Genomic DNA, 20963 nt, shown 5'->3' with positions numbered 1-20963 from the left:
CACGTCCCACCTGCTCGCTGCCACCGCGCCATTCGCCCGACCCTCCCTCCTGCAGCCTCTTCCCCCCACCGATCGGGTCCGGGTGGTGGTAGTGGTGCACCAGCGACCGGACGCCGTCGGGCGGACGCCGAGGCGAGAAGAGGAGAGGAGGGGGGGGGGGGGGGGGGCTGACCTGGCCAACGCCGCCGTCCGACCCGATGCAGGCGCACGCCCCCAAAACCGGCAATCGCACGCGCCGCGCGGCACAGGAGCGGCGGCTTCGAGCACGAGACCGCAGCCGAGCTGAGCCCCCCCCTCCTCCTCCTCCCCCTCTTCTCTCCCCTGCGCTCCGCGCGGGGACCAGGGAGGGCGCATGCGCGAGATGAGGAGAGATGCGCGGCAGGATATGACACGACGGTGCGGCGGCAGGGTGCCGGTCGGCGCAACGGTGGCAGTCGCGGCGGCGGCGGGAGGGGTGACAACGGTTACAGTCAGAGGTTTAGTAGCAATCGCGACAGTGACAGCAACGGGAGTGGATGGTCACAGCCGTAACGTGTGAGGCAGAGGGCAATGGAACGGAACATGACAGCGTTCCAGCCGGTAGGGCTGAAGAGGAGAGAGGGAGCACACGGGCTTTCTGACTCCTCCTTTTTTTTTTCTCTCTCTCCTCGCCCATCTCTCCTCGAACCCCCCCCCCTACGCACACGCCCCGTTACACGTGCTGCCGGTGCAACGGTAGGCATGCTGCCCTCGACGACACGGCGTCCCGGCCGCGGTTCCGTCGCATGGAGGAAAAAAATAAATAAAATAAAATAAACAACCACCCAACGCTCGCCTCCCTCCCCCCCCTTTTTGGTCCCGCAGCCGGTGAACCAACGGGTTTGGTGTTCTGTTTCTTCCCCGTCCGGCAGCATGTATTTCGCAACATAGCCAAAGAGACAGGTAATAATATTTCGACGCAGCTTAGGCTGTGTTCTCTCGATGGGGTAAATACGGCGGGACAGTGCATAAATACACACCGATTTGGGGGAGGTCCTCGCCGGGGGTCCTCGCTTAACGCATAATATTAACACCGTCCGGCATTTTCAACCATGTCACAGAGAGCCCGTTACCGTGAGCACGACAGGACACAGGTAATTGTAGTCACACGAGCAGGGTCTACTAGAGGTGTCTAGAAGCTGAGCAGCTTCGACAAGCCGCGAGGGCTTTCTACGCGCGGAATCAAGTTGTGGTGCGATCAGGAGCTCGATTTTTTCGGTATTGTCGTCGAGGAAACTCAGCCTCCTCGTCTCGGTGTTGAATACCAACGCCCAACGGTCAGAGGAGCAAGTCCCGGGCGATGTGTGCTAGACTAGTCGGAGAGAGAGTACTGATGACACGAGTTGAGCGTGTGAAGATTCGTCCAGCTTAGTTTTCCCGCCATGACATAGTCTGGCCGTCCGACGAAGCCAAAAGTCAGAGAATAATGAGAAAAATAGAGTCCGTTCTCCTGCCCAACTCCGCATTGTATGTGCTACCACTGCCTCAACCAACGCCCCTTCGTACCGTCCGGGGCTGACCGTACGCCTCTCGTGGCAGTCCGTCCGGGACGGCCGCACGTGCCGGCCTGGGCGCCTAGGTTTTCATGCGTCGCAGGCGGGCGAGGCAGACACCGCGCTCCACGTTGGGAGCCGCGGTGCGGCGGATGATTAGGCCCGCAAGCACTATCACCAAGGCGCAGACCAGGAGGCCGGCGGCCGCCATCATGCCGGCGTACATCATTTTTCGTTTCTCGAGTGCAGTCGTCTGCTAGAGGAGGAAGACTTGCGGTTCTGCTCGTTTCTACCCGAGATGTTAGTTTTCCTGCGGCTGCCCCCCCCCCCTCCCCATGTTCGATCCGTGCGTGTGGGCCGGGAGAGCCAGCGGGACACTGGAGATGGGCTCCCGGGGAAGCGAGATGAGGGTATCACAGCCTTCTACTTACCGAGGATGGATGCTTCTCAGAGAGAGCTGATGGTCTGGGATGACACTTGTGGTTGTCTTGCCTTGTCTGGATGCTGATGAGAAGTTGGCTTGAGTGTTGCAGATGTGGTGTGTGTCTGTGTGCGTGTGAAGAGAAGAGGGAAAGGTTTCCAGACCAAGTCAAGGGCATGGGAGCTCAGGCTTTGTATGGACTTCTCAGCTTGCTGATTCTCACAGATCATCACAAACGTCGCCGTCGCTGGATATACTTTTCTACCTCTTTCTTTCATGGCTCCGCTGTTTTGACAGACCTACAGCGGGTACAGCAGTGATTCTTCATATACATTCCCCTAAACGGGTATAGCCTCTACTTTTCGAGCAGTATTTCCTAAGATCACAATTGTCCCTGTCGAAAATACAACAGATGTAGATCTCGAGCAATTTGCTCGTGTAACACTTGGTGATCTTGATAAGTAGGTGTACTGGGTAGTTTCAATACTCAGAGAGTGGGAGTGCAAATCAGTCACTCCTTAATAGATGCACAGTGTGAAGCAGAACCGATGATATAAGCTTAGTTTCGTGATAATCTATAAATCTATATCACAGAAGGGCTAAGCTGAGTAGCCAGGCTGTGGGCGTGGAGGTGTGATAAGTCTTGGGAGGGTTTCCAAACTCCGGGGGAAGGGTCTTCGTCCTTTTCGAGGTGAAGCACTCTTATTTACCAAATGTGTCTAGCAGCAACTCGGGCCATGCTTCACATGGTTGTGTTTATCCCGCGGTTAAGAATAGGTTGACTTGGTTATCTAGGATAAGGTATAATAGGCGAATGCTTCTGGGCTAAATTATAACTGTAGTTATATATCTAATAGTTCACCAAGTCTTCAATCACTGCTAGTCTCCGTGTCCCCATTAACAATAGCCTCTTATTGCCTTCAGTTCTCAAGTAACACAAGCGGTGGTCAACAATTCTGTGCTGGATCAATGGTATTATACTCCGCAACGGCGCACAAGAAGACTCTGGGTCTATTATTATCTCTGCCTAGTTGGTCCAACACTCGCGCACAAGCCAAATACGCATGTAACCTGTCAGTATCAGACTAGCAACGGGCAGCCTAACTAACTCCTAATATTTTTACTCTGCTAGTATCTCAACGTCCCCAAAGAGCACATTGGCGGGGCAGAATGCAGACCGCAACTCCTACGCACTAAGAGTCTGTGGGTTCCTATGATACCCTACCGAGCTCATCGCGCGTCTACAGCTATACGGCGAGTATACCCATCGTTGCCCCCTACTCGAAGCACGCCGCACTAGCGAGACGCGTTCGGCACGGGAGCCGATGGGCTATTCTTGGCCTTCTTGGCCAGCTCGGCCTCTGCGTGGGTGCTCCTGCGGCATTACATATAGACACGGGGCTATCTTGGCGGCGCCCCCTTCCTCGTCCCGGTTCCCCTCACCAAATTCCCACGGCAAGGGAGGAGAACGTCGGGGCTACTATTAACTGCGGCCGCGACGAACACAACGGCCACGGCCGCGTCCACGAACCCGGCAGGCATCCCGGCCGTCTTAGTCATCTGCCCAGGTGTGCGTGAGAGAGGGGGAGGGATGGAGGGAGAGAAAAGTGCTGCGGGGGGGGAGGCGGGCAGAGGCGGCCGTGGGAATGTCGGCACGGCATGACATAAGAGCCTCCATCCTCTTCTTCATCTTACCTACCTAGTACGGGAAACCGAAGGCGCTCGCGCTATGCCCACACCGTACATCCCATCGACGTACCACGCCATACCCTGACATGCCATACCGCGGGAGCCCTTTTTGGTTTTTTTTTTTTCGTCGGGGTAAGATGGTGCGGGACTGGATTGGCGCAGCGGACCTGGCCTTGCTCACTCACTCACACACACACGTCTACACCTGGGTACATACGGCGTTTACGTACCTACACGCCATCCATCGCACTTGGCAGGTATCGCGCGGACAGGGGCTGGGGGGGAGATAATCGAGAGGCGGCGGAGCGCGAGGGGAGGAGGGCTAGTAGGGGTCCCGGGGCATTTTCTAGGCTCGTCGGCCTTGGCTGGATTGCCCGTTTCCGTTAATGCTCACGCCTCCCATCCTGATTCCGGACATCCATGATCCATCACCCCCCGCTGGCCCAGGCGGGAACCTGGAAGCTCGCCGGCTTTGCGTGACATCGCGCGCGCTGGGCGCTCCACCGCTGCCAACACCGGCGAACGACGACGGCGCTTCGTTAGCTACCCTTAAATCGACGTCTCTGTATCATACGGACATATCTCGAAGAGATCCCGCGTAGATACTCATACGTGTGTGTAATATGTATCCGCGCGCCAAGAACCGGTTGCCGCTCATGTCTTCTTTCGTCGCCGGCCCCCCTTATTATTCTATTGCCGAACAGCACATAGTGTGTAAAGAAAAAAAAAGGGGCGAGGTGGCCGTGCTCCATGGGCCAACAATCTCCCTCGCTCTCCTTCTGCTCCCCTGTTCCGGTTCGATAGACAGGCACGTTATGTATACATGCCCGTGCCGTAGACACTCGCATATGTACATGCAGTGGGGAGGTAGCACGTATGCACGTACCCGACGGCGAGTGTGAAGACGAAGGCCGTGTATGCGCATGTTATGCACAGTATGTAGGTATGTGCGCGCGCAGGCGTGTCTGTCTGTCTGCCTGTCTGCCTATCTGTCTAGCGTGGACGAGGGCAGACGAACAGACGAGATGCGACGGCGACGCCAAACGGCGGCCGGGGGGCTCGGTGTGCACGGCAGCCTGCGTGTCAGCAGCCCCGGACACCACGGGCTGTCTGGCTGGCTCTGGATGGCTGGGCCTACCTACATGCCTCTCCATGCACCGTCTTACTTCTAATCTCACCACTGTGCAGCCGTGTCCGCACCGTGACACCGACGAGAGGCAGCTATAACAACACCCTGCCCGATCGCAGCCATCGCCGCTCTCATTTCTCATCCTCCACCCCGCGCATATGTACGCGCACGCCACACCCACAAGCCGAGGGCAGAGCCAGTCAGCGGCGGTATGTATGCGTACGCATGTCTGGTTGGACCACCAAACGGCAATGATTCTCAGGGGGGGAGGCAGGGGGAGACGGCGAGAGAACCGGATCCCGGGCAGCGCGCCGCGCCCTCTGAGACACGCTCTCTCCTGCTCGCTTTCTTTTGCCGCAGATATGCAGCGTCCGGCGGCGGGCGGGGGTGCCGTTCACGAACCATGCGCGCCCCTGGCGCCGGCCGCGTGCGTTAGGTAAGTAATACGCTTGTATGTGCCCACGCGTACCGGCTGATAGTGCGCGACCCAAGACGCAGGCGTCGCGCCAGCGGGCGACGAGGCGGCGGCGAGGCGCGAGGAGTGCGCGGGCGGTCAAGGTCTCAGATCGCAACACGAGCCCCTCGGTGATCGCCGCTTCGAGCTCGACCCTCCGCGAGCGAGCGTCCGAGTCGTGTCTGGCTCTCCTCGTCGCCTGCCCCGCCCTCTAGCTAGGTGCATTCTACTCTGCCACGGCACGCGTCGGGCGAGTAGGTGCTGTGCTCGCGATCCGACTGGCTCCGTATCTCCGCGTCGCTGGCCGCCTCGCGGTCGCCTATCCCACATCGTGTGGGATGAATGAGTGTATGGCATGTAATATGTAGGTATGTAGGTATGTACGTACGTATATCAGATGCTCGGCCAGACGAAGTCGCGCGTTGCATACTGACGTGCAGGAAAAAGGGTGGGTGGTACGAGGGCCGCTCCATGGTGACAAAAGCTATATAATAGAGAGGTATAACAACAATATATGTACACGTTTATTATAAATGAAAAGCGGCGAGATGCCTGGCCGATGGCGCAAAGAAGAAAACGTAAAACAAGAGGAATTGCCGACGTCGTCCTCGCGAGCTCAGACATTATTAATTAATACGCCGTAGCCGACGGGGTCGGAGATAAATCGATCGCGATAAGGCTCGAACTGTGTGTCATGTGGAGATGAACGTAGCTGTGCAGGCAAATCCAAGACGGACAGAGACTCGATTATCGTCTCCTTCCCGTACGTGGATGAGGCTCGGAGCCAGACCTCGGAGCCAGACCTCGTAGAAATTAATCTCCTTCTTCTTCTCCCATCTACTGCTTATTTGTTGCTTTTTTATTTCACCTCAAAATGAATACATCTCTCTCATCTCGTTCTGCCCCCATCTCATCCCCTTTTCCTTCGTACCCTGCAATTACCGTCAAGCATACTTGTGTACAAGTACGTATAGCCTAACATACCTATGTAGGCATATGTGTATACAGACCATCCTATATATAGGTAAGACAGTGCGTATATGGATGGGGCAGTGTGTTCTCTCTCTCTCTCGTTCTCCTTTCTTTATTTTCGCAGAGCCGAGGACGCCGCCCAGACAAAGACAGCAATGATTCGCACGGCGATCTACATATCCCGCCTCGTATGCCTACCTACCATGTACTATCTCCTATTCACACATAGTGTACGCCTCTCTCGTAATATACATGCATTTCCGGTCCCGTTGGCGGAGCTCGGCCGGCTGGGCTGATTTATAAGCGTGCTCGGGGGCGCGTGTCACTCTTTGTCCCACCTATTACCCGCCCTCGGATGAGAGACTGGAAGGGATACGGATAGGGCTACGTACGCAATATGTGTGTGTGTGTGTGTGTGTGAAGGGCAGGGAAAAGACAAAAAAAAAGTCTTGGATTCGACTTATGCGATTTTCTAGCCTGCAGCTAGGTATGTGGTTGTTTAATTTCGCCGTCCCATCGTTCGTTGACACCGGCTTTTGATGATTGGCATTGATGGCATTGGCTCGCTGGCTGGCTGTCGTCACCCGGTAACATTGGCAGATTGTTGGGTGCATGGGTGGATGGAAAGGTACCATAAAGTGAGCGGAGAGAGAGAGACAAGGAGAAAGAAGAGACAGGGAGAGGAGAGAAGAGAGAGAGAGAGAGACAACTTGACCGCCATATTAGCGTCAGCCCGTCTAGTTGGTAGCGCGTAGGGGCCTGAAAATCTACGCGCATAGATATTACTCCTAAACGGACGCCAACGTGCTACGATCCCAGTTCCACAACACCTAAACAATATAAAGATCGCCCGTTCATACCTGGACACCTCTCGCTAAGTGGAAAAACTACCTACCTACTTTTTTTTTTTAATTTACCTCTCTTATTTTCCCCTTCCCTGTCGATATTATCGATATAGGTATGCCCCCATCTTACATGGAGAGCCAGCACGGTAGGTAGTAAAACCTGTATTTACAGGTAGGTACATCGCCTCGCCCCCGTAGAGCCCAACGAGTTTGTACGTCAGACATACCGTTGCATCCTGTCCCCGCGGTGTGGATGGGGGAAGAGCCGGAGATGGGAGAAAGGTGGCAAAGGGTTGCAACCCCGCCTACGAAGAAGCACGGGAATCGCTCGGGCTGTCGTCATGGTCGTGGTCAAGCTTACCGGCTTCTGCTGGCACGCCTTTGCTCAGTTCAATATGCGATATTTAGCATGGTTGCGCGGGAATTTCTCCACTGCCACCTATGACTGCCATTTTAATCTATTTCACCCCTGATGCTCATGTGCTTAGGGCTGCAGTGCAGACGCCGTCGTAGTTGATGAAACCTCAGTTCCCCACTGAACAAATCGACGCCTCTCGGTACCGCAACTGTCATCCAGAGGACACGCAGACTAACGCGATGCTCTCGGCTCCGCGATGCTCTGCGTTGTTGCGCTCGGTCACGTCGCAGGTATACGGTCGGAGAGGAACTATTACATCGTCTCATATTTTTCGACGTGGGAATCTAATCATGCTCCATATCGTAGATCCACGATCCACCCAACTCTGTCCGTGAGAACACACCCCCTCCCCGATACATCGTACCCCGGGAGAGTACTTCTCGAGCTCTCCGAGGGAGGAATCATCCCGAACCTAAGTGCCGAGCCGTAGATGGCGGCCGGTAACACATAATCACCTTCAGACACGCGAAATGTCTATACCCGGTAAAAATGGAATACGTAGAAAAGAAATGAGCGTGAGGCCACTCTCGACAACAGTGATGGGATATCAGGTACAAAATTCTTCACAGAGCGCCACCACTTCCAGCACACTCGAACCCATTTGCCAGAGCGAAGGCAAAGGAGGAAGAAGAAAATACTATGGCCAGCAAAGTCGTCCTAGCAGGGGGGCGTGTCGCAGTGCGACTACTCGCGGTTCTGGTTTTCGATGAAGAGGGAGGTGCCCTGGCCTCCCTTTTCTGCGTCCGTGAGAGAGGGTGAGCCGGATCCGGACCCGCCACCGTGCTCTCGGTGTTCCGCAGGCTGTGGTAGGTGGGCCTTGTGCTCGTCGGTCTCGTCGTAGGCGATGAGCAGCTCGCCATTCTTACCGTAGCGGCGGGGCTCGCGTTTGGCCGCACCGACAACGTCGAACCAGCCCCGGGCCCCGCGCACTTTGTGGAAGATGGAATCCATCTCCTCGAGCGACCGATACGCTGTCTCGGGGAAGAGCAGATACACTGCCGGCACCATGAAGGCGTTGATGGCGGCAAAGATGATGTACGTCTGGTAGCGAATATTGGCAAACGCAACCGGCGTGATCATCACGACGAGAAAGTTGAAGATCCAGTTTGAGGACGTAGACAGTGCATTGGCGGGTGCCCGGATTCGCAAACTCGTGATTTCCGCAGGGTATAGCCAAGCTGTGAGAAGTTCGACGTTAATAAATATCTCACATTGGGGAAATATTGTGGTGTGTGCCGGGTTCCTGGTTTTCTTTCCGTTTTGGGGACACGAGGTCTCCAGTAACGTATTCTAGTGCAGGGGGTTTGGAGGAAGAGAACAGCAGCGGATTTACTAAAATACTTACTCATTCCTAGCCAGCCAACTGCGAAAAAGGAGTTGAACACGAACAGGAAAACGACAGCGGCGATCTGAGCCCCGCTGCTACCGTAAGCTTCGCTGGCATAATTTGTACCCGCTAGGACGGCCATGGAGACGGCCTGACCGACGGCACCGAAGAGCATGAGCTTTCGTCGACCAACGCGCTCCACAAGGAAGACCGCGGGCCACGAGGCAAGAAAATACTCGGTGCCATTGATGGAGGCAAGGAGTCGGGCCATGAAGTCGCTCATGTTCAGGCGGTGGTAAATGACCGGGGCGTAGTACGTGATCAGATTGATACCGGAAATCTGCTGGAACATCTGGTTGACGACCGCCAGCATTGTCCGGTGGAAGTTCCTGTGAAACAATAAGCTCCCGCCCGCGCACGGCTGGCAATACTACGCAGTGGTGCTGATACGTACCGCTCCTTATCCATGGTGAAGAGGTCTTTGAAAGACCCCTTGGACATTTCCAGGACGGTTTCCTTGATAGCCATGAACTCGTTCTCGACGATCCTATCGTCGACGCTAACGTCTGACAGGGCGGCAAGGACCTCGCGGGCCTCGTCCTCGCGATTCTTGAGGATCAACCACCTGGGGCTCTCGGGAAGGTTCCAAATGAAGGCCAGGATGAAGACACAGAAGACTATCTGGAAAGCGAGGGGAAATCTCCAAGCGACACTGGTGTCGACGAAGCTGATGCCAAGGTCGATCCAGTAACTGATCATAATACCGCCAGTGATCAAGGCGCCTTCAATCATGACCAGTTTGCCTCTCTTGTGGGCGTGCGATGTCTCGGACTGCCAAGTCGGCACAGTCGACGTGTTACCGCCGTTGCCGAGACCGGTGATGATACGCCCGATGATAAAGTGCGGGAGGGAGAAAGCGGTAGCCTGCAGTATAGCTCCGACAATCATGATGGCTGTGCCGAGCATGATCATCCGTTTTCGGCCGAGCGGGTTCGAGATGAAGATGGTGGTGACGGCGCCGACAAAGCAGCCGAGATTGTACGCGGCGACGGATATTCCTTGCGTCGTAGACCGACTCCGTTGGACCTCCGGCAGGATATTGGCTTCGTCTGGGTTAATTTCCGGGAATTGCTCGAGGAACTGATGCATGGTGAGGATGCCACCCATGACACCCTGATCTATCACGGCTCGTGTAAGTTTCGTTTTGCGGCTGGCCGGTTACCGGCGCCAGGGGACAACCTACCGTATCCAAACAGCAGGAAATCACATCCCGCAATGATACCGATGGCATAGTTCAGCCAATGGCCACGAAGGCCGAAGTACTTCCCGAAGTAGTTCACCATGGTGGGCAGGCCGAGAGAGGGTGTGCTGGCTTAGCGAGCTTCTGCGAGGCTGGGGTGTTAGTCTGGGTCGAGCCAAGATGGCACGCAGTGGCTGGCTGTCTCGCTGGTAGGGCAGTCTGTCTCGCTTCAGGGGCGACGACTTTGCAGGCGGACGGGCAGGCAGGTAAAAAGACTCTTACTCGTTCTCGGTCCCGATCCTGGAGGATCAACACGTCAACGAGGCCGTGTCAGTGGGGTGGTCTCTCTTGTACGTCGACCCAAGTAAGGCAACAGAAGGAGTAGATATGTCGTGACGGGAGTGGTAGGTAGGTAAGAGCGGGAGAGGCTCGAGCTAATGGGAGAGGTGAGTAGGAGGTGGGAAAGGGGAAGCGGAGGCGGACAACGGCAGGTGTTATATAGGCTGTCAAGTCTCGGCCGGGGATGTCTCGAGAGAGGGCGAGGCAAACCGAAAAACCGATAAGCGAAACGAGAGGGGGGGGGAAGAGGAGTAGGTGTAGGGTGTGACGAAGGCGTAGCAAGAGGACTTTAAACAGTAAATGAACAATGGAGTCCGCCACGCAAGGGTGACTTAAGCCGGGAGGTCAAAGAGGTAAGATATAGAGTCTACAGCGCGGCAACTCAAGGCCGATCCTTTGAGCCACGAGAGCTAGGGTTCCCCAAAAACAAGCCAGAGAGGAAACATGGGACTTTGGGGATGCTGTAAGTGGGGAGGAGAAGGAGGGGCGGAGGGGGGGGGGGAACAAACGTGCGATGATGCGGGATCTATGGAACATGGGTCTGGGGAGTGGTGCGTGCGCGTGTGTGTGTGAAGCGGATTGCGTACAACCTGGATGTAAGTAGATCTGCGCGTGGAGGATGTGGAGCCGAAGTAGAAACAGAGGATCCGAAGTATAGGACCAGAGGGATAGCCGCCGAAGCAGGGTTGCAAAGACAGAGGTTGGTGGACGTGGTAGAGGAGGAGGCAGAAGAGAAGCGGGAGGACAAGACTGGTGACAGAGTCGCATTGGGACGTTTCGAGCAACAGAACAGGTCCGGGACCAGCAGAGACAAGAGCTGGAGGCGGCAGGCATGGAAGGCGGCCGTCTACGGAAAGAGCAATGGCAGTCGGATCTGGGGATGGACGTGGACGGCAGGCGCGAGGCGTATACTCGTAGGTGCGCACATGAGACAGGTACCTGGCTCTGTCCACCTAGCCAGTCCTCACCTAAGTACCGGAGCTGGTACCTCCAAGCTACGGCTTACAAAAGGCAGGGATCGAATTGGATACCTACAAGCTGGTGCCAAACCATACGCCTAAGTTATACTTTGTGTTATATACGAACGTAGATACGTAGGGGAGGGGGTGATTGAGCGAGGCCCGAGGACCGTCCAGCCCGTACCTAGCAGATTAGCAGGCAGAGGGAAAGGTGTAGGTTTGGAGGTACCTCTTACCCACCTACCTAGGTACGTGTTATGCCCGCTCGGGCTAGTCCAGGTCGCTGTGAATCGGTCGGTACCTGAGCTAGATATGCGAATACTCTGCGTGTACACCTGCTATGTTTGTACCTACCTCGGGTATGCACCTCATGTGCCTACACAGAGGTACCTAAGGTAGGTACCTCTTGAGGAGGTAAAGTTACCGTAGTATTATCTTCTATTGCACCGGCCTTCCAGTCATCCCCACGCTCATGCCCCCGTCGGTCACGCGTGCGTGCGTAGATACCTTACCTTACCTTAGGTACCTTACTACATACCTAGGTACCTACCTACCTACCTACCAGCCTACCTCCTCTCGCCCACGGAATACCTATAGGTAGGCACTAAGTGTAGGCGTCGAAGCCGTCATCGATGCTTAGCAGGCTGGCAGCCAAGGCGCCGAGGACTGCCACCGGCTAGCCGGGATGTCCCCAGTCGGGCACCACAGCAGTCGGCTGGGATGCCGCGCCCCATCCCGCGACCGACAAGGGCCTGCGCGAGGGCGCTGATAGGCGAATTGGGGGGCGCCGCGCGCTGCTCTGATGGATTGACCGGTTGCCGATCTGGCCCACCCGCGTTTTCCCTGGCGGGTACGCAGGTACGGGGGTACTAAACTACCTCGACGCCCTCCCCTCTCCGCCGGCACGCCAGAAGCATGCAAGTCGTTGGTCTCAGACGCCGGAATGGGAGGACGAAGACGGACACGCTGAGGGAAAACATTTAGGGTCCAGCGGGGGACGAAACATGGGGAGGCGACCGAATCGAGAATGGGCGGGGGTGTGTCCTGGGTGGGTACCTACGAAGGCGCGGAGAATGCGCACGCATTGTAGCAGTGCTACGTGGTATCCTACCTATCTTGGATGCGACGGGTGTTGGCATGCTGGTACACATGCCTTGCATGTCTAGCACACCCTGCCATACCACCACCCATACCTACGTAGCGCGGAGAGCAGTATGGAGTCATAGCAGAGCAATGGAACCCAAAATAGACAGGTCTCTTTTTGTGAAAGGTTACATGTTGGATTGGTACAGGCCTGCCTCCGACAGAGGGGGGGGGTGTAATTTGGGGGGCAGGCGGAGGGGGGTGGGAATGGCGGTACGCGGAGCGAGGGGATGGAGGGAGACATCGAAGCAACCCGAGAGAGCAGAGGCCAGCATATCCATGCAGGTGAGATCTCTCTCGTCATTCATCTTCCCGGAGGTCATATGCGATGACAAACTTTCACCAGGGGGAGAGGCGGCGGCGTCCGCGAACCTGGCCTACCAATACCTACTAAACCTTGACCGACTCGTTGCTCCGGAGGGGGGAGGGGGGGACGGGGGGATAGCAAGCATTCATTGCTAGTATTACCACGACAGGAATAAGCCCGCACCGCCGAGGTGGGCACATGCCCGTAGTAGGGAAGAAAACCGATGACAAGACTAGAGTAAACAGGAGGGCCCGACACCGAGAGGAAGAGAAGCGAAACGCCCGCCCGATCCACCCGGCCAGAGATGTAAACATGCCATCCATGTCTCGGTTCGCTCATCGTGCGTCATAGGGTACGCGGGCAGCGCACAAGGTGTAGCTACAAATCGAACAATCGAACAAATGCCTGATTCCATGGGTCCGACGGTGTTCTTTCGATTTCGAGATGCGTGCGCGCACCGGCCAATTCCTAAAGTACCAGCTTGCAAACACATACATAGCTACCTACCCCATGCGGATATGCCATGTGGATGACCTCCTCAGCCATGTGTCCTCAGGTAAGGGTACCTACATACCTACCTACCTAGACCTGAGGTAGAGGTATCTCCCAGCTGAAGTACGCACGCGTACGCAGGATTGCTGTGCTCTTCTCCCGCGGCGGAATCTTCCCCATAGGCCCCTCACCACCAACCGTCCGGCGGACGCGGAGAAAGATGGAGGAAGACCCCATTTTCCAGCTGGCAGGTTCTCAAATCTCCTCCCCCGCAAAACATGGGGAATGACCACAACCGGGCAACCAACCTCTACGACGGCTTGGAACCTTGCCTTTGCCTGGGGAGGGGGGAGAGGTGTTTCTCCGGGCCTCGATGGCCCTCCCCATAAAATCGATGATAGCCGATATATGTATGAGATATGTTATCTATGGTATTGTGCCCACAACTGCGCGGCTAGGCCGTCTCGCCTTACTTGGCCACGCCCCGCCCGCCCGAACATGGAACCCTGCGACGCCTATGCAACCCGCGCCGCGATGCCCTGCTTCTCTCGCCTCTCTCCCTCCCCGGCTCCCGTGACCAAGCGACGCTCCCCGAGAGCCGACGGAGCTGAAGCAAAAGAACAGGAAGCGAGGAGAAGGAGAGAGAAGAAAAGACGGCCCCGAGAAAAGGCCCAACCTCGGCGGAAGGCGAACTTGGGGGCGAGACGCGCCGCACGAGACAAGGCGAGCCGCCCGAGCGAGACCCGTGAAACTCTAAACTAGCAGGTGAGAAAGGAAAAAAAGAACCAAGACAAGCCGTGAAGACACACACGAACGACAGGACAGGACAGGAGCGGCGAAGAAAACAGAAAAAAAAAAGGAAAAAGAAAAGAGAAACTCGAGGGAAGAAAAAAAGGGAGGAACTTCGCCGTCGGGTTACTGGATTCGGAAACCCCGGGTTTCGTTTTGATCACTCTCACTTCCAAGAAATTGGGGGAACGATGGCTTAGGGAGAGGAGAAGAGCAGAGCCGTAGTTACGAGGTGAGAACAATTGTGAGATGAGAAACGGGGCTGGGATTGTATACAGGCAAGGCAGCCAGCCAGCCAGCCAGCCAGCAGCCAAGGCAGGGCACGAGTGTACTGAGTCGGCGTCGTGGGTTGCTGCCGGCGCATGTCCGAGAAATAACACCTAATATAGCCTAGGCCACCCCGGCCGTCCCAGGCTGCGTGTCTGGCATGTTGTGTGTGTGTGTGATGTAGGTATTGTGTGTGCGTATGTGCGTGTGCGTGTACATCTAGATGGCCACCCAGATGTAGGTACCTACTCGCGGTACGCCGCCGCCCCCTGTATCGCAGGTAGGTACCGGGTGGGTATCTCTCCGCAGGGAACCACCGGGGGGCGAGCAATCAAAACCAACAGGACCTGAGCCGGGCACGTATCGTAGGTACCTAGGTACCTCTATATTGCGCAGCTGGGTGCCCGGGTCTACTGTTCTTTCTCCCTTCTCCCTTCTCTCTTCCTCTCGTTCTCCGGCGTTCTCCCGCTTCTTTTTTCTTCTCTCTCCTTCTCCCTGGTCCCGCGCTCCTGTCCTGCCTCGTATTATCATGACGGCAGAGCGCCCCCCCAAAGCGGAGGACTTTTAACTTCGAGGAGACGCAAAAAGGGGAGGGGAAAAGGCGACGGAAACGACCAACCCCTGTCCGCCCTGTCTCGCCTTGCCTAGCCTAGCCGCCTCTTTCCTTTTCTCTTCTTTCTCTCTCTCTCCTTTTTTTTTTCTTTCTCTTTCTTTCCCCCTTCTTCTCGCCGAGCCCTCCTACCCAAACCCGCCTCGGTCTTGGGTCGTTTGTCCGAGTGAAGGGGGGGGGGGGGGCTATGACGTAGTGTCCTGGGTTGAGGCGCTGGCGCGTGGTCTGGGGGTGGGTCGGCGGCCGCTCGCTCGCTTCCGGCGGGCGGTCTTATATCGGCGCCTCCCCACAGCGTCCGCGGATCTTACATCTCATCGCGCGCTACTACCTACCTAGGCACGTACGGGCGGCCACACAGCCCTCCTGGTCGCATACCGGCCGGACGAGAGAGGTCGCAGCGGTTGGGTCGTAGTCGTACTGGGAAAAGGTCGCGCCGGCTCGGCTCCCCCCTCCCCCTCCCCCTCCCCCTCCCCACCCATGCTAGCCTACTACCGAAAGCCAATACTTACGTACCGACGCCGCGCGCGGGGCTCTTTTTAGGTTATGCTTGGTGCGCACTCGTCATCTATGCACTTATGCGCTTATCCGTACCTGGCGTACTAGGCGTCATGTGCGATGGTCTCGACGTATCTAGGCACGTAACGTCTTCTGTCAACGTGTCAGAGAAAGGCACCTCCTCACTATGGGGGCATCGTGATATGGCACCTGAGCTAGGCCTTGTGTGCTGCCTTCGAGCCTTAATTTCGCATACCGCTGGTAGGTACGTCTTGCGCACGAACACGCCTTGTCACGTTCCATTACGTCCTGTTGTCTCCTCGCTGGGGAGCCTGACGTAGCCAGCCGGAATGGACATGCCGGCCGCTCTAGTCTGCCCTACGGAGAGCGATAGCCGCCGTGCTGCCGTGTGGTATGCGGGTCGGCATGGGTGTGTAATGTGTCTGCGATATATAAATAAAAACACGAATAGATGCCTGCTTAATCTATGATGTGTGCATATACGTACGTACTGGTAGGTATATAGATGCGCTGCATATCTGCCTCGGAAGGTATGCATATATACACCTAAGAGCGAATTCCCTATGACCGAGCTTGATAGGTAGGTTATTATCGCAGATACGTAAGGCATTTTTTTTATATTAGGGGTGGCTGCCGCTATCCACGACCGACGCGTGAGGCACTCGATAGATTGCAGATGTCGCATACATCTAATACGATGTGTGTTCATTTGTCGGGCTAGTGTACATCTATGTAACCTGCTGCCGCCGTCCTGGGTCTGGCGGAGGGTGCGACAAGACCTATCTCATCTCACACATTCTTGCGCCCCTCCCCTCGTGCGTCGTGTTTCCCTCATACCGACTGGCTTCTAGATGCCGTCTAGCATCCAAGCACAACAACGCTCCCACTCCTACTCGATAACTCTCTCACACCCATACTCACGCTCACATTCACATTCACGCTCCCGCTCCCGCTCCTACACAGGAGTGACACCACACCTATCCCCGAGAGAGAGAGAGAGAGAGAGCAGAAAAATCGCGCCGCCCAGCGCAGGGGGCTGCCCTGCACGCTCCCTGGCGAGGGGACTACGTGTAATGCGGCTAGCAACCTCACGTCGGTCTCCCTAGGCCCGCCCTACCTGTAATTCGGGCTCCTACGTAGCATGGGAGGGCACCGGCGGATGGACGGGTGTGTGTATCGACTGAGAAATGTCATCCTGTCCGGGGTTATCGTAGGTGTCGTCGCCTCGCCCGCGTTATCTATCGTATCCTACCGTACACCTGCCTAGCGCGATCCGTCGGTGGGTATTCTCTCTGACTCGATCCCACCGCGCCGCCAAATCGGGGGGGTGGCATGTCGCGCGCTTCTCACGGCTCTGGAATTCGGTAGGCTTGGGAGCGCACACCATCGCACATCATCACACCGCGTCGCAATCGCCGTTCTGGGCTGCGCATCGTAACGCATGTACGTAGTTTCATGATCTCATTGCTCTATCTGGTATCGTCTCGTCTCTTCCGTGCCCGACGTCCCGGAATATTTCGCTCTCCCCCTCGTCTTCTCGCTTTCTCGGGTTGGCAAGTTGGGCAGAAACCGGCCGGCATCCACCCACCCACCCCTCCCTCCCCCCCCCCTACAACCCGTTCTCAGCTTTGAACTTGTCCCAACTCTCGTTGAGCGTCGCGAACACTGTCCCGGCAATGAGCCTCACCTCCGTGCTGGCATCTTGCGGCAGCTGCAACGTCGCCGTCGTTAGCAATCGAGATCGCATATCTGTCTTCGGAGTAACCTTCTCCACTATGAGGGAAAATACGAACGCAACAGACTCCCCACCTAGACAGGACGGAGAGGGGGAAGGAGGGGAAGGGGGGCTGGGGAGGGGAACAGCGTGCGACGGAGACAGAGGAGAGAGAGAGAGAGACAGAGAGAGAGAGAGAGAGAGAGAGAGAGAGAGAGAGAGAGAGAGAGAGAGAAGGGGAAAAAGCTCACCTTGTCGGGATGACACTTAGCAATCGCTTTCATGTAGTGTATTTTGACCTTGTTCGCGACCACCAGCTCGTGTAGGCCGATCTTCTTCCACCCGCTACCCTCCCAGAGCACCTGGTCGAGGCTGCCCAACAGCGCGCGTAGGTTTTCCCTCTTGCCGTCCCTCCACGCGGCAATTCTCGCGTCGATCTTCTCGCCGAGGGCGAATTTCTCGTCGTCGGCTGCCTCGGCTGCCTTGTTGGCCTCCCGCAGGCGTTGCACGGCCTCGGAACCCTGCTGAGCGTTATGTATCGACGTAGGCGATGCCTTCGGCCGGGGTTTGGCTGCTTGGACTGGCCTCGGGTTGGGCTTAGGTTTGGGTGCGAGCGCCTTCTGGCAGCGTTGCCGTCCGGCGATGGCGTTAGCGCCGCCGACACTTGCCTCTACGCACTGCTGCCAGACGTTTCCGGCCTCTGCCCACTTCTCCATCTGCTCGAGCGCTTCGGCCTTGCGGCTGAGCGCTTTGCCGTAGAGATCCTTCATCTCCCGCGATTCGCCACCGGGTAGCGCCACCTTCTCGCCTTCGCCGTGAGAGGGCCCTATGATGCCGATCGCGGCATCCGCGTCGCTGACTGCTTGCTTAGGACTACCGGTCTTCAGAGCCGTGAGGGCACGGTTGGTAAGAAGGACAATGCAGATGGGGTGTGACTGTGGTATGCCGGCTAGTGAATTCGTGTAGCTCGTGTGTGCGGCGTCGTAATCTCCGCGCCTAAAGTGCGCCGTCCCTTCAAGACGGTTCCGCGTAGAGGCTTCCAAGATTTTCTGAGCAACCATGGGGATCTTACGAGAGGGCGGAGGTGGACGAGGTGTGATGGATGCTGAGGAGGAAGGCGTCGGCTGCCTAACGGAGGGAACCGAAGAGGAAGCCGAGCGCTGAGCGGGAAGGGGAGGCCTAGACTGTGAGGACTGTGGAAGAGTAGGCTGGTCAAATAGAAGGTTGGCTTCACGCTCACGCTGCGGCTCGGGTTGAGGTGTAACCTTTTTCCTTCGTGCTGGGCTGATGTACGCTTGCGCGCTCTGCTCTTCGATGGACTGCTTGCTCAAGCGGCCTCGAGAATCCTGTGACCCTGGCTGTGCTGCCTGTTGCCATCTGGGCACACCCGAGGAGCTAGCAGAGGGTCGGGTGGGCAAGACCGGAGAGCGATCTCGGGAATTGTGATGCTGGCTTTGCGCCGATCTAGACGATTGTCGCTCGGGCCGCATGCCGGACTCGAGCATCAAAGCCTCATCAGTAGTCGACCGAGAGCCATGTGTTCCCGAGTGCCCTCTGTCCACCTGGGCGGACCGCATCCATTTCGGCTGGTTGGAATCACCGCTCTCTTGCTGGAAGTCGGCAACCGCTTTCTGGACTTGTTTTTGTCCGCTCTTCCAGAGAGAATTGGCAGTTTTAAACAGGCTAGAGCCCACCGCCGCGGCTCTTTTTGAGAAGTCATCTCCGGACGCGGGCGACTGGCTATCTCTTCGAGAAGGAATGCCTTCAGCCTGGTCGCCTCTCATCCACGCGGGACTGGCGCTATTTCCGGGGCGGCTATCGTCTCTCCTTCCCCGTTCTCTGGGAGCTTCCCTCGGACCCTGACCATCCCGAGCTTGCCTGTGTGCATCATCTAGCAGCCAGCCAACTGCGGCTTGGATGTTTAGGCCCACGCCGCTTTCTGTCAGACCCCGCCTTGCGTTCTCAGCTGTAAATCCCATGTCGACCAATTCGGCGACCGCTTTGTCAAACGGGTCCGAGCTATCTCCTATCGAGGGGATTTCCGGCTCGGAGTCAGAGTCAGAACTTTCGATGGGCCTGCCGGGTTGCGGTTTGGGCTGAGAGGTTGGCTGAGAAGCTTGCTGCTTCCGCCGGACCTCCTCGACTGGTTTGCCAAGATCTCCTAGCAAATCATCGTCCTGATCTGCATCGAGCGTAGGCTGCCGCTGCGGCCGAGACCTCATCTGGCTCAAGCCGAATGGGTCATCGTCATCGCCGAAACCGCTCCCTTTCGGAGCTGCGGGTTTACCCCACGCACTCGAGCTGGTTAGGTCGAGTTGGGGTGCGTTCGAATGGTGTTGCGCAGGGGGAGGAAAGTGACTAGCATTGTCGACCTTGGTGTCTCTGTTGAACGCGGCGAAAAGGTCGTCATCATCTTGCTTCTGCCCGGCCTGAGATCCCGATCCGCTGACACCAGCTGGGGAGATGGTTCTGGACACGGGCGTAGAACCCTGACCAATGTTGTCCCAAAACTGCCCACCCCCATATTGCGCCTGCAACTTCCGCCTCTCCTGCTCTTCCTTCTGGCGCTTCTGTGTTTCCAGCTGCTCCTGCCGCTCACGAAGGCTGAGATTCGCGTTGCTCTTGGCGCCACCGAAGCTCACGAGACCACTAAAGCTATCCGCGGCCAGTTTACCAGAATTGGGTTTCGGGGCAGCAGGGCTGGAGGCTCGGGCCGAGAGCGGCGTCGACCGGCCGGAGAGCTGAGGAGACGGGTTCGGTCGTAGGCTCGGGTAGAAAGAGGCTGAGCTCGCGGGGTTCACGAGAGCGGGAGAAGGCTTGGTGTCTTTGCCGGAGCTGGTCGAAGACCAGTCGAGGCCAGAGAGATCGTCCATCGCGGTAGGAAAGCGTGTGATATGGGTGTCGTCATATCAGGAAATCCACATAGTCAGATTCCCGCGGGCAGAGTTCCCCATCGACTACGCGTTGCGCGGTGCGTGGATGTCGTTTGTCGTTGCCGCATCTGGTTGGAGTTGGCAATAGGCGAAGGGTCCAAATGCCCCTTTAGCGGCGCCAATCTACGAGGTCCACTAACTTTGTGGCTAGTGACACTCCACAAGATTCAGAGATGCGCCCCGACGCCGGACACTGACGAACGGGTGTGGCGTTTGATTACATAATGAAACTCTTGCTCGGCCCACATCCCCTAAGCTTCCGTAATTGCTAGAGATAATTACCCGGATATGCTTACCTAATACGTAGCCGATTGCGACGTTGGCCGGGATGGAAGCGTTCCCGTACTTCAGATCTCGACATGTTTCGGAGGCCGAGTTTAGGTGAGGAGGAGGGGGGGGAAAGGGATGTCGTAATGGTCTCGTCTCTTTTCTTCCGCCAATCTGACGAGCGTCGTGCAGGCATGAATTTCGCAATACGATCCCATCTCCTTTCGCGTCTTCCCCTAGCTCAATATTAGGCTATATAGCTCTCCGACAACCCCTGACCTATGCACACACATCGGCATTCCCGCCAAACTGTCGCGTACGCCGATTGCGCTGATCACCGCAGAAGTTGTGGTGTGCACAAAGAGCAATATAGACATCCTCGTCGGGGACCTTGTGTGACCCTCTCAAACTTGGCAGCTCCCATGTGATAGCCGGCGCATCGTCATTACGAGCGACAGCACAGGAGCGGCTCGGGCGGGTCTGCGACCTGCTTTCCTGCCAGGCTTCCCAGGGAGATTGCACAGGTACGCCAATGAGGCCTACGATCATCCGGGCCAAGGCCGAGAGGGACTGGGGGCTTACCACAGTCCGGTCATAGCAGAGGGTAGATAGGTGCCTAGA

The 20963-nt window shown here is 56.8% G+C and overlaps 5 protein-coding genes across 5 annotated transcripts; 1 reads left to right on the top strand and 4 right to left on the bottom strand.

The window, feature by feature from the left end:
• Positions 1-5587: 5587 nt before the first annotated feature.
• On the bottom strand, positions 5588-5839 carry GGS23DRAFT_547340 (uncharacterized protein). Its single transcript, XM_051515083.1, has one exon. The coding sequence runs from the start codon at positions 5826-5828 to the stop codon at positions 5598-5600; it is 231 nt and encodes a 76-aa protein (XP_051375922.1). The 5' UTR covers positions 5829-5839; the 3' UTR covers positions 5588-5597.
• A 2284-nt stretch (positions 5840-8123) lies between these two features.
• Positions 8124-10109, bottom strand: GGS23DRAFT_592549 (general substrate transporter; the record flags this gene model as incomplete). The annotated part of the gene is made up of 4 exons (XM_051517891.1): positions 8124-8617; positions 8785-9155; positions 9221-9944; positions 10010-10109. 4 exons carry the CDS (start codon positions 10107-10109, stop codon positions 8124-8126), a joined length of 1689 nt encoding a protein of 562 aa, XP_051375921.1.
• A 445-nt stretch (positions 10110-10554) lies between these two features.
• On the bottom strand, positions 10555-11418 carry GGS23DRAFT_547336 (uncharacterized protein). The gene has a single exon (XM_051515082.1). The coding sequence runs from the start codon at positions 11177-11179 to the stop codon at positions 10691-10693; it is 489 nt and encodes a 162-aa protein (XP_051375920.1). The 5' UTR covers positions 11180-11418; the 3' UTR covers positions 10555-10690.
• Positions 11419-12897: 1479 nt separating this feature from the next.
• On the top strand, positions 12898-14382 carry GGS23DRAFT_547334 (uncharacterized protein; the record flags this gene model as incomplete). The annotated part of the gene is made up of 2 exons (XM_051515081.1): positions 12898-13310; positions 13388-14382. Coding segments are annotated over exons 1-2 (649 nt in total), but the record flags the coding sequence as incomplete, so codon positions are not given.
• A 2572-nt stretch (positions 14383-16954) lies between these two features.
• Positions 16955-20226, bottom strand: GGS23DRAFT_166131 (uncharacterized protein). Its single transcript, XM_051511500.1, has 2 exons — positions 17394-20226; positions 16955-17139 (listed from the first exon to the last, which is right to left on the bottom strand). The coding sequence occupies exons 1-2, from the start codon at positions 20013-20015 to the stop codon at positions 17038-17040; spliced, it is 2724 nt and encodes a 907-aa protein (XP_051375918.1). The 5' UTR covers positions 20016-20226; the 3' UTR covers positions 16955-17037.
• Between the last annotated feature and the right edge of the window lie 737 nt (positions 20227-20963).

This window comes from Durotheca rogersii (assembly GCF_024521655.1).
Source record: "Durotheca rogersii strain YMJ 92031201 chromosome Unknown GGS23scaffold_2, whole genome shotgun sequence".
Taxonomy (NCBI): domain Eukaryota; kingdom Fungi; phylum Ascomycota; class Sordariomycetes; order Xylariales; family Xylariaceae; genus Durotheca; species Durotheca rogersii.
The sequence above is the reverse complement of the archived record's forward strand: the minus strand, read 5'-3'. Positions and strand labels throughout refer to the sequence as shown.

Bases quoted from the DNA above. Each gene is read 5' to 3' on its own strand.
- GGS23DRAFT_547340 (XM_051515083.1), bottom strand. From the start codon at position 5,828: ATGTCTGAGCTCGCGAGGACGACGTCGGCAATTCCTCTTGTTTTACGT.
- GGS23DRAFT_547336 (XM_051515082.1), bottom strand. From the start codon at position 11,179: ATGCCTGCCGCCTCCAGCTCTTGTCTCTGCTGGTCCCGGACCTGTTCT.
- GGS23DRAFT_166131 (XM_051511500.1), bottom strand. From the start codon at position 20,015: ATGGACGATCTCTCTGGCCTCGACTGGTCTTCGACCAGCTCCGGCAAA. The intron at 17,140-17,393 runs GTGAGCTTTTTC...GCGACGTTGCAG, and splicing joins CTAAGTGTCATCCCGACAAG to CTGCCGCAAGATGCCAGCAC.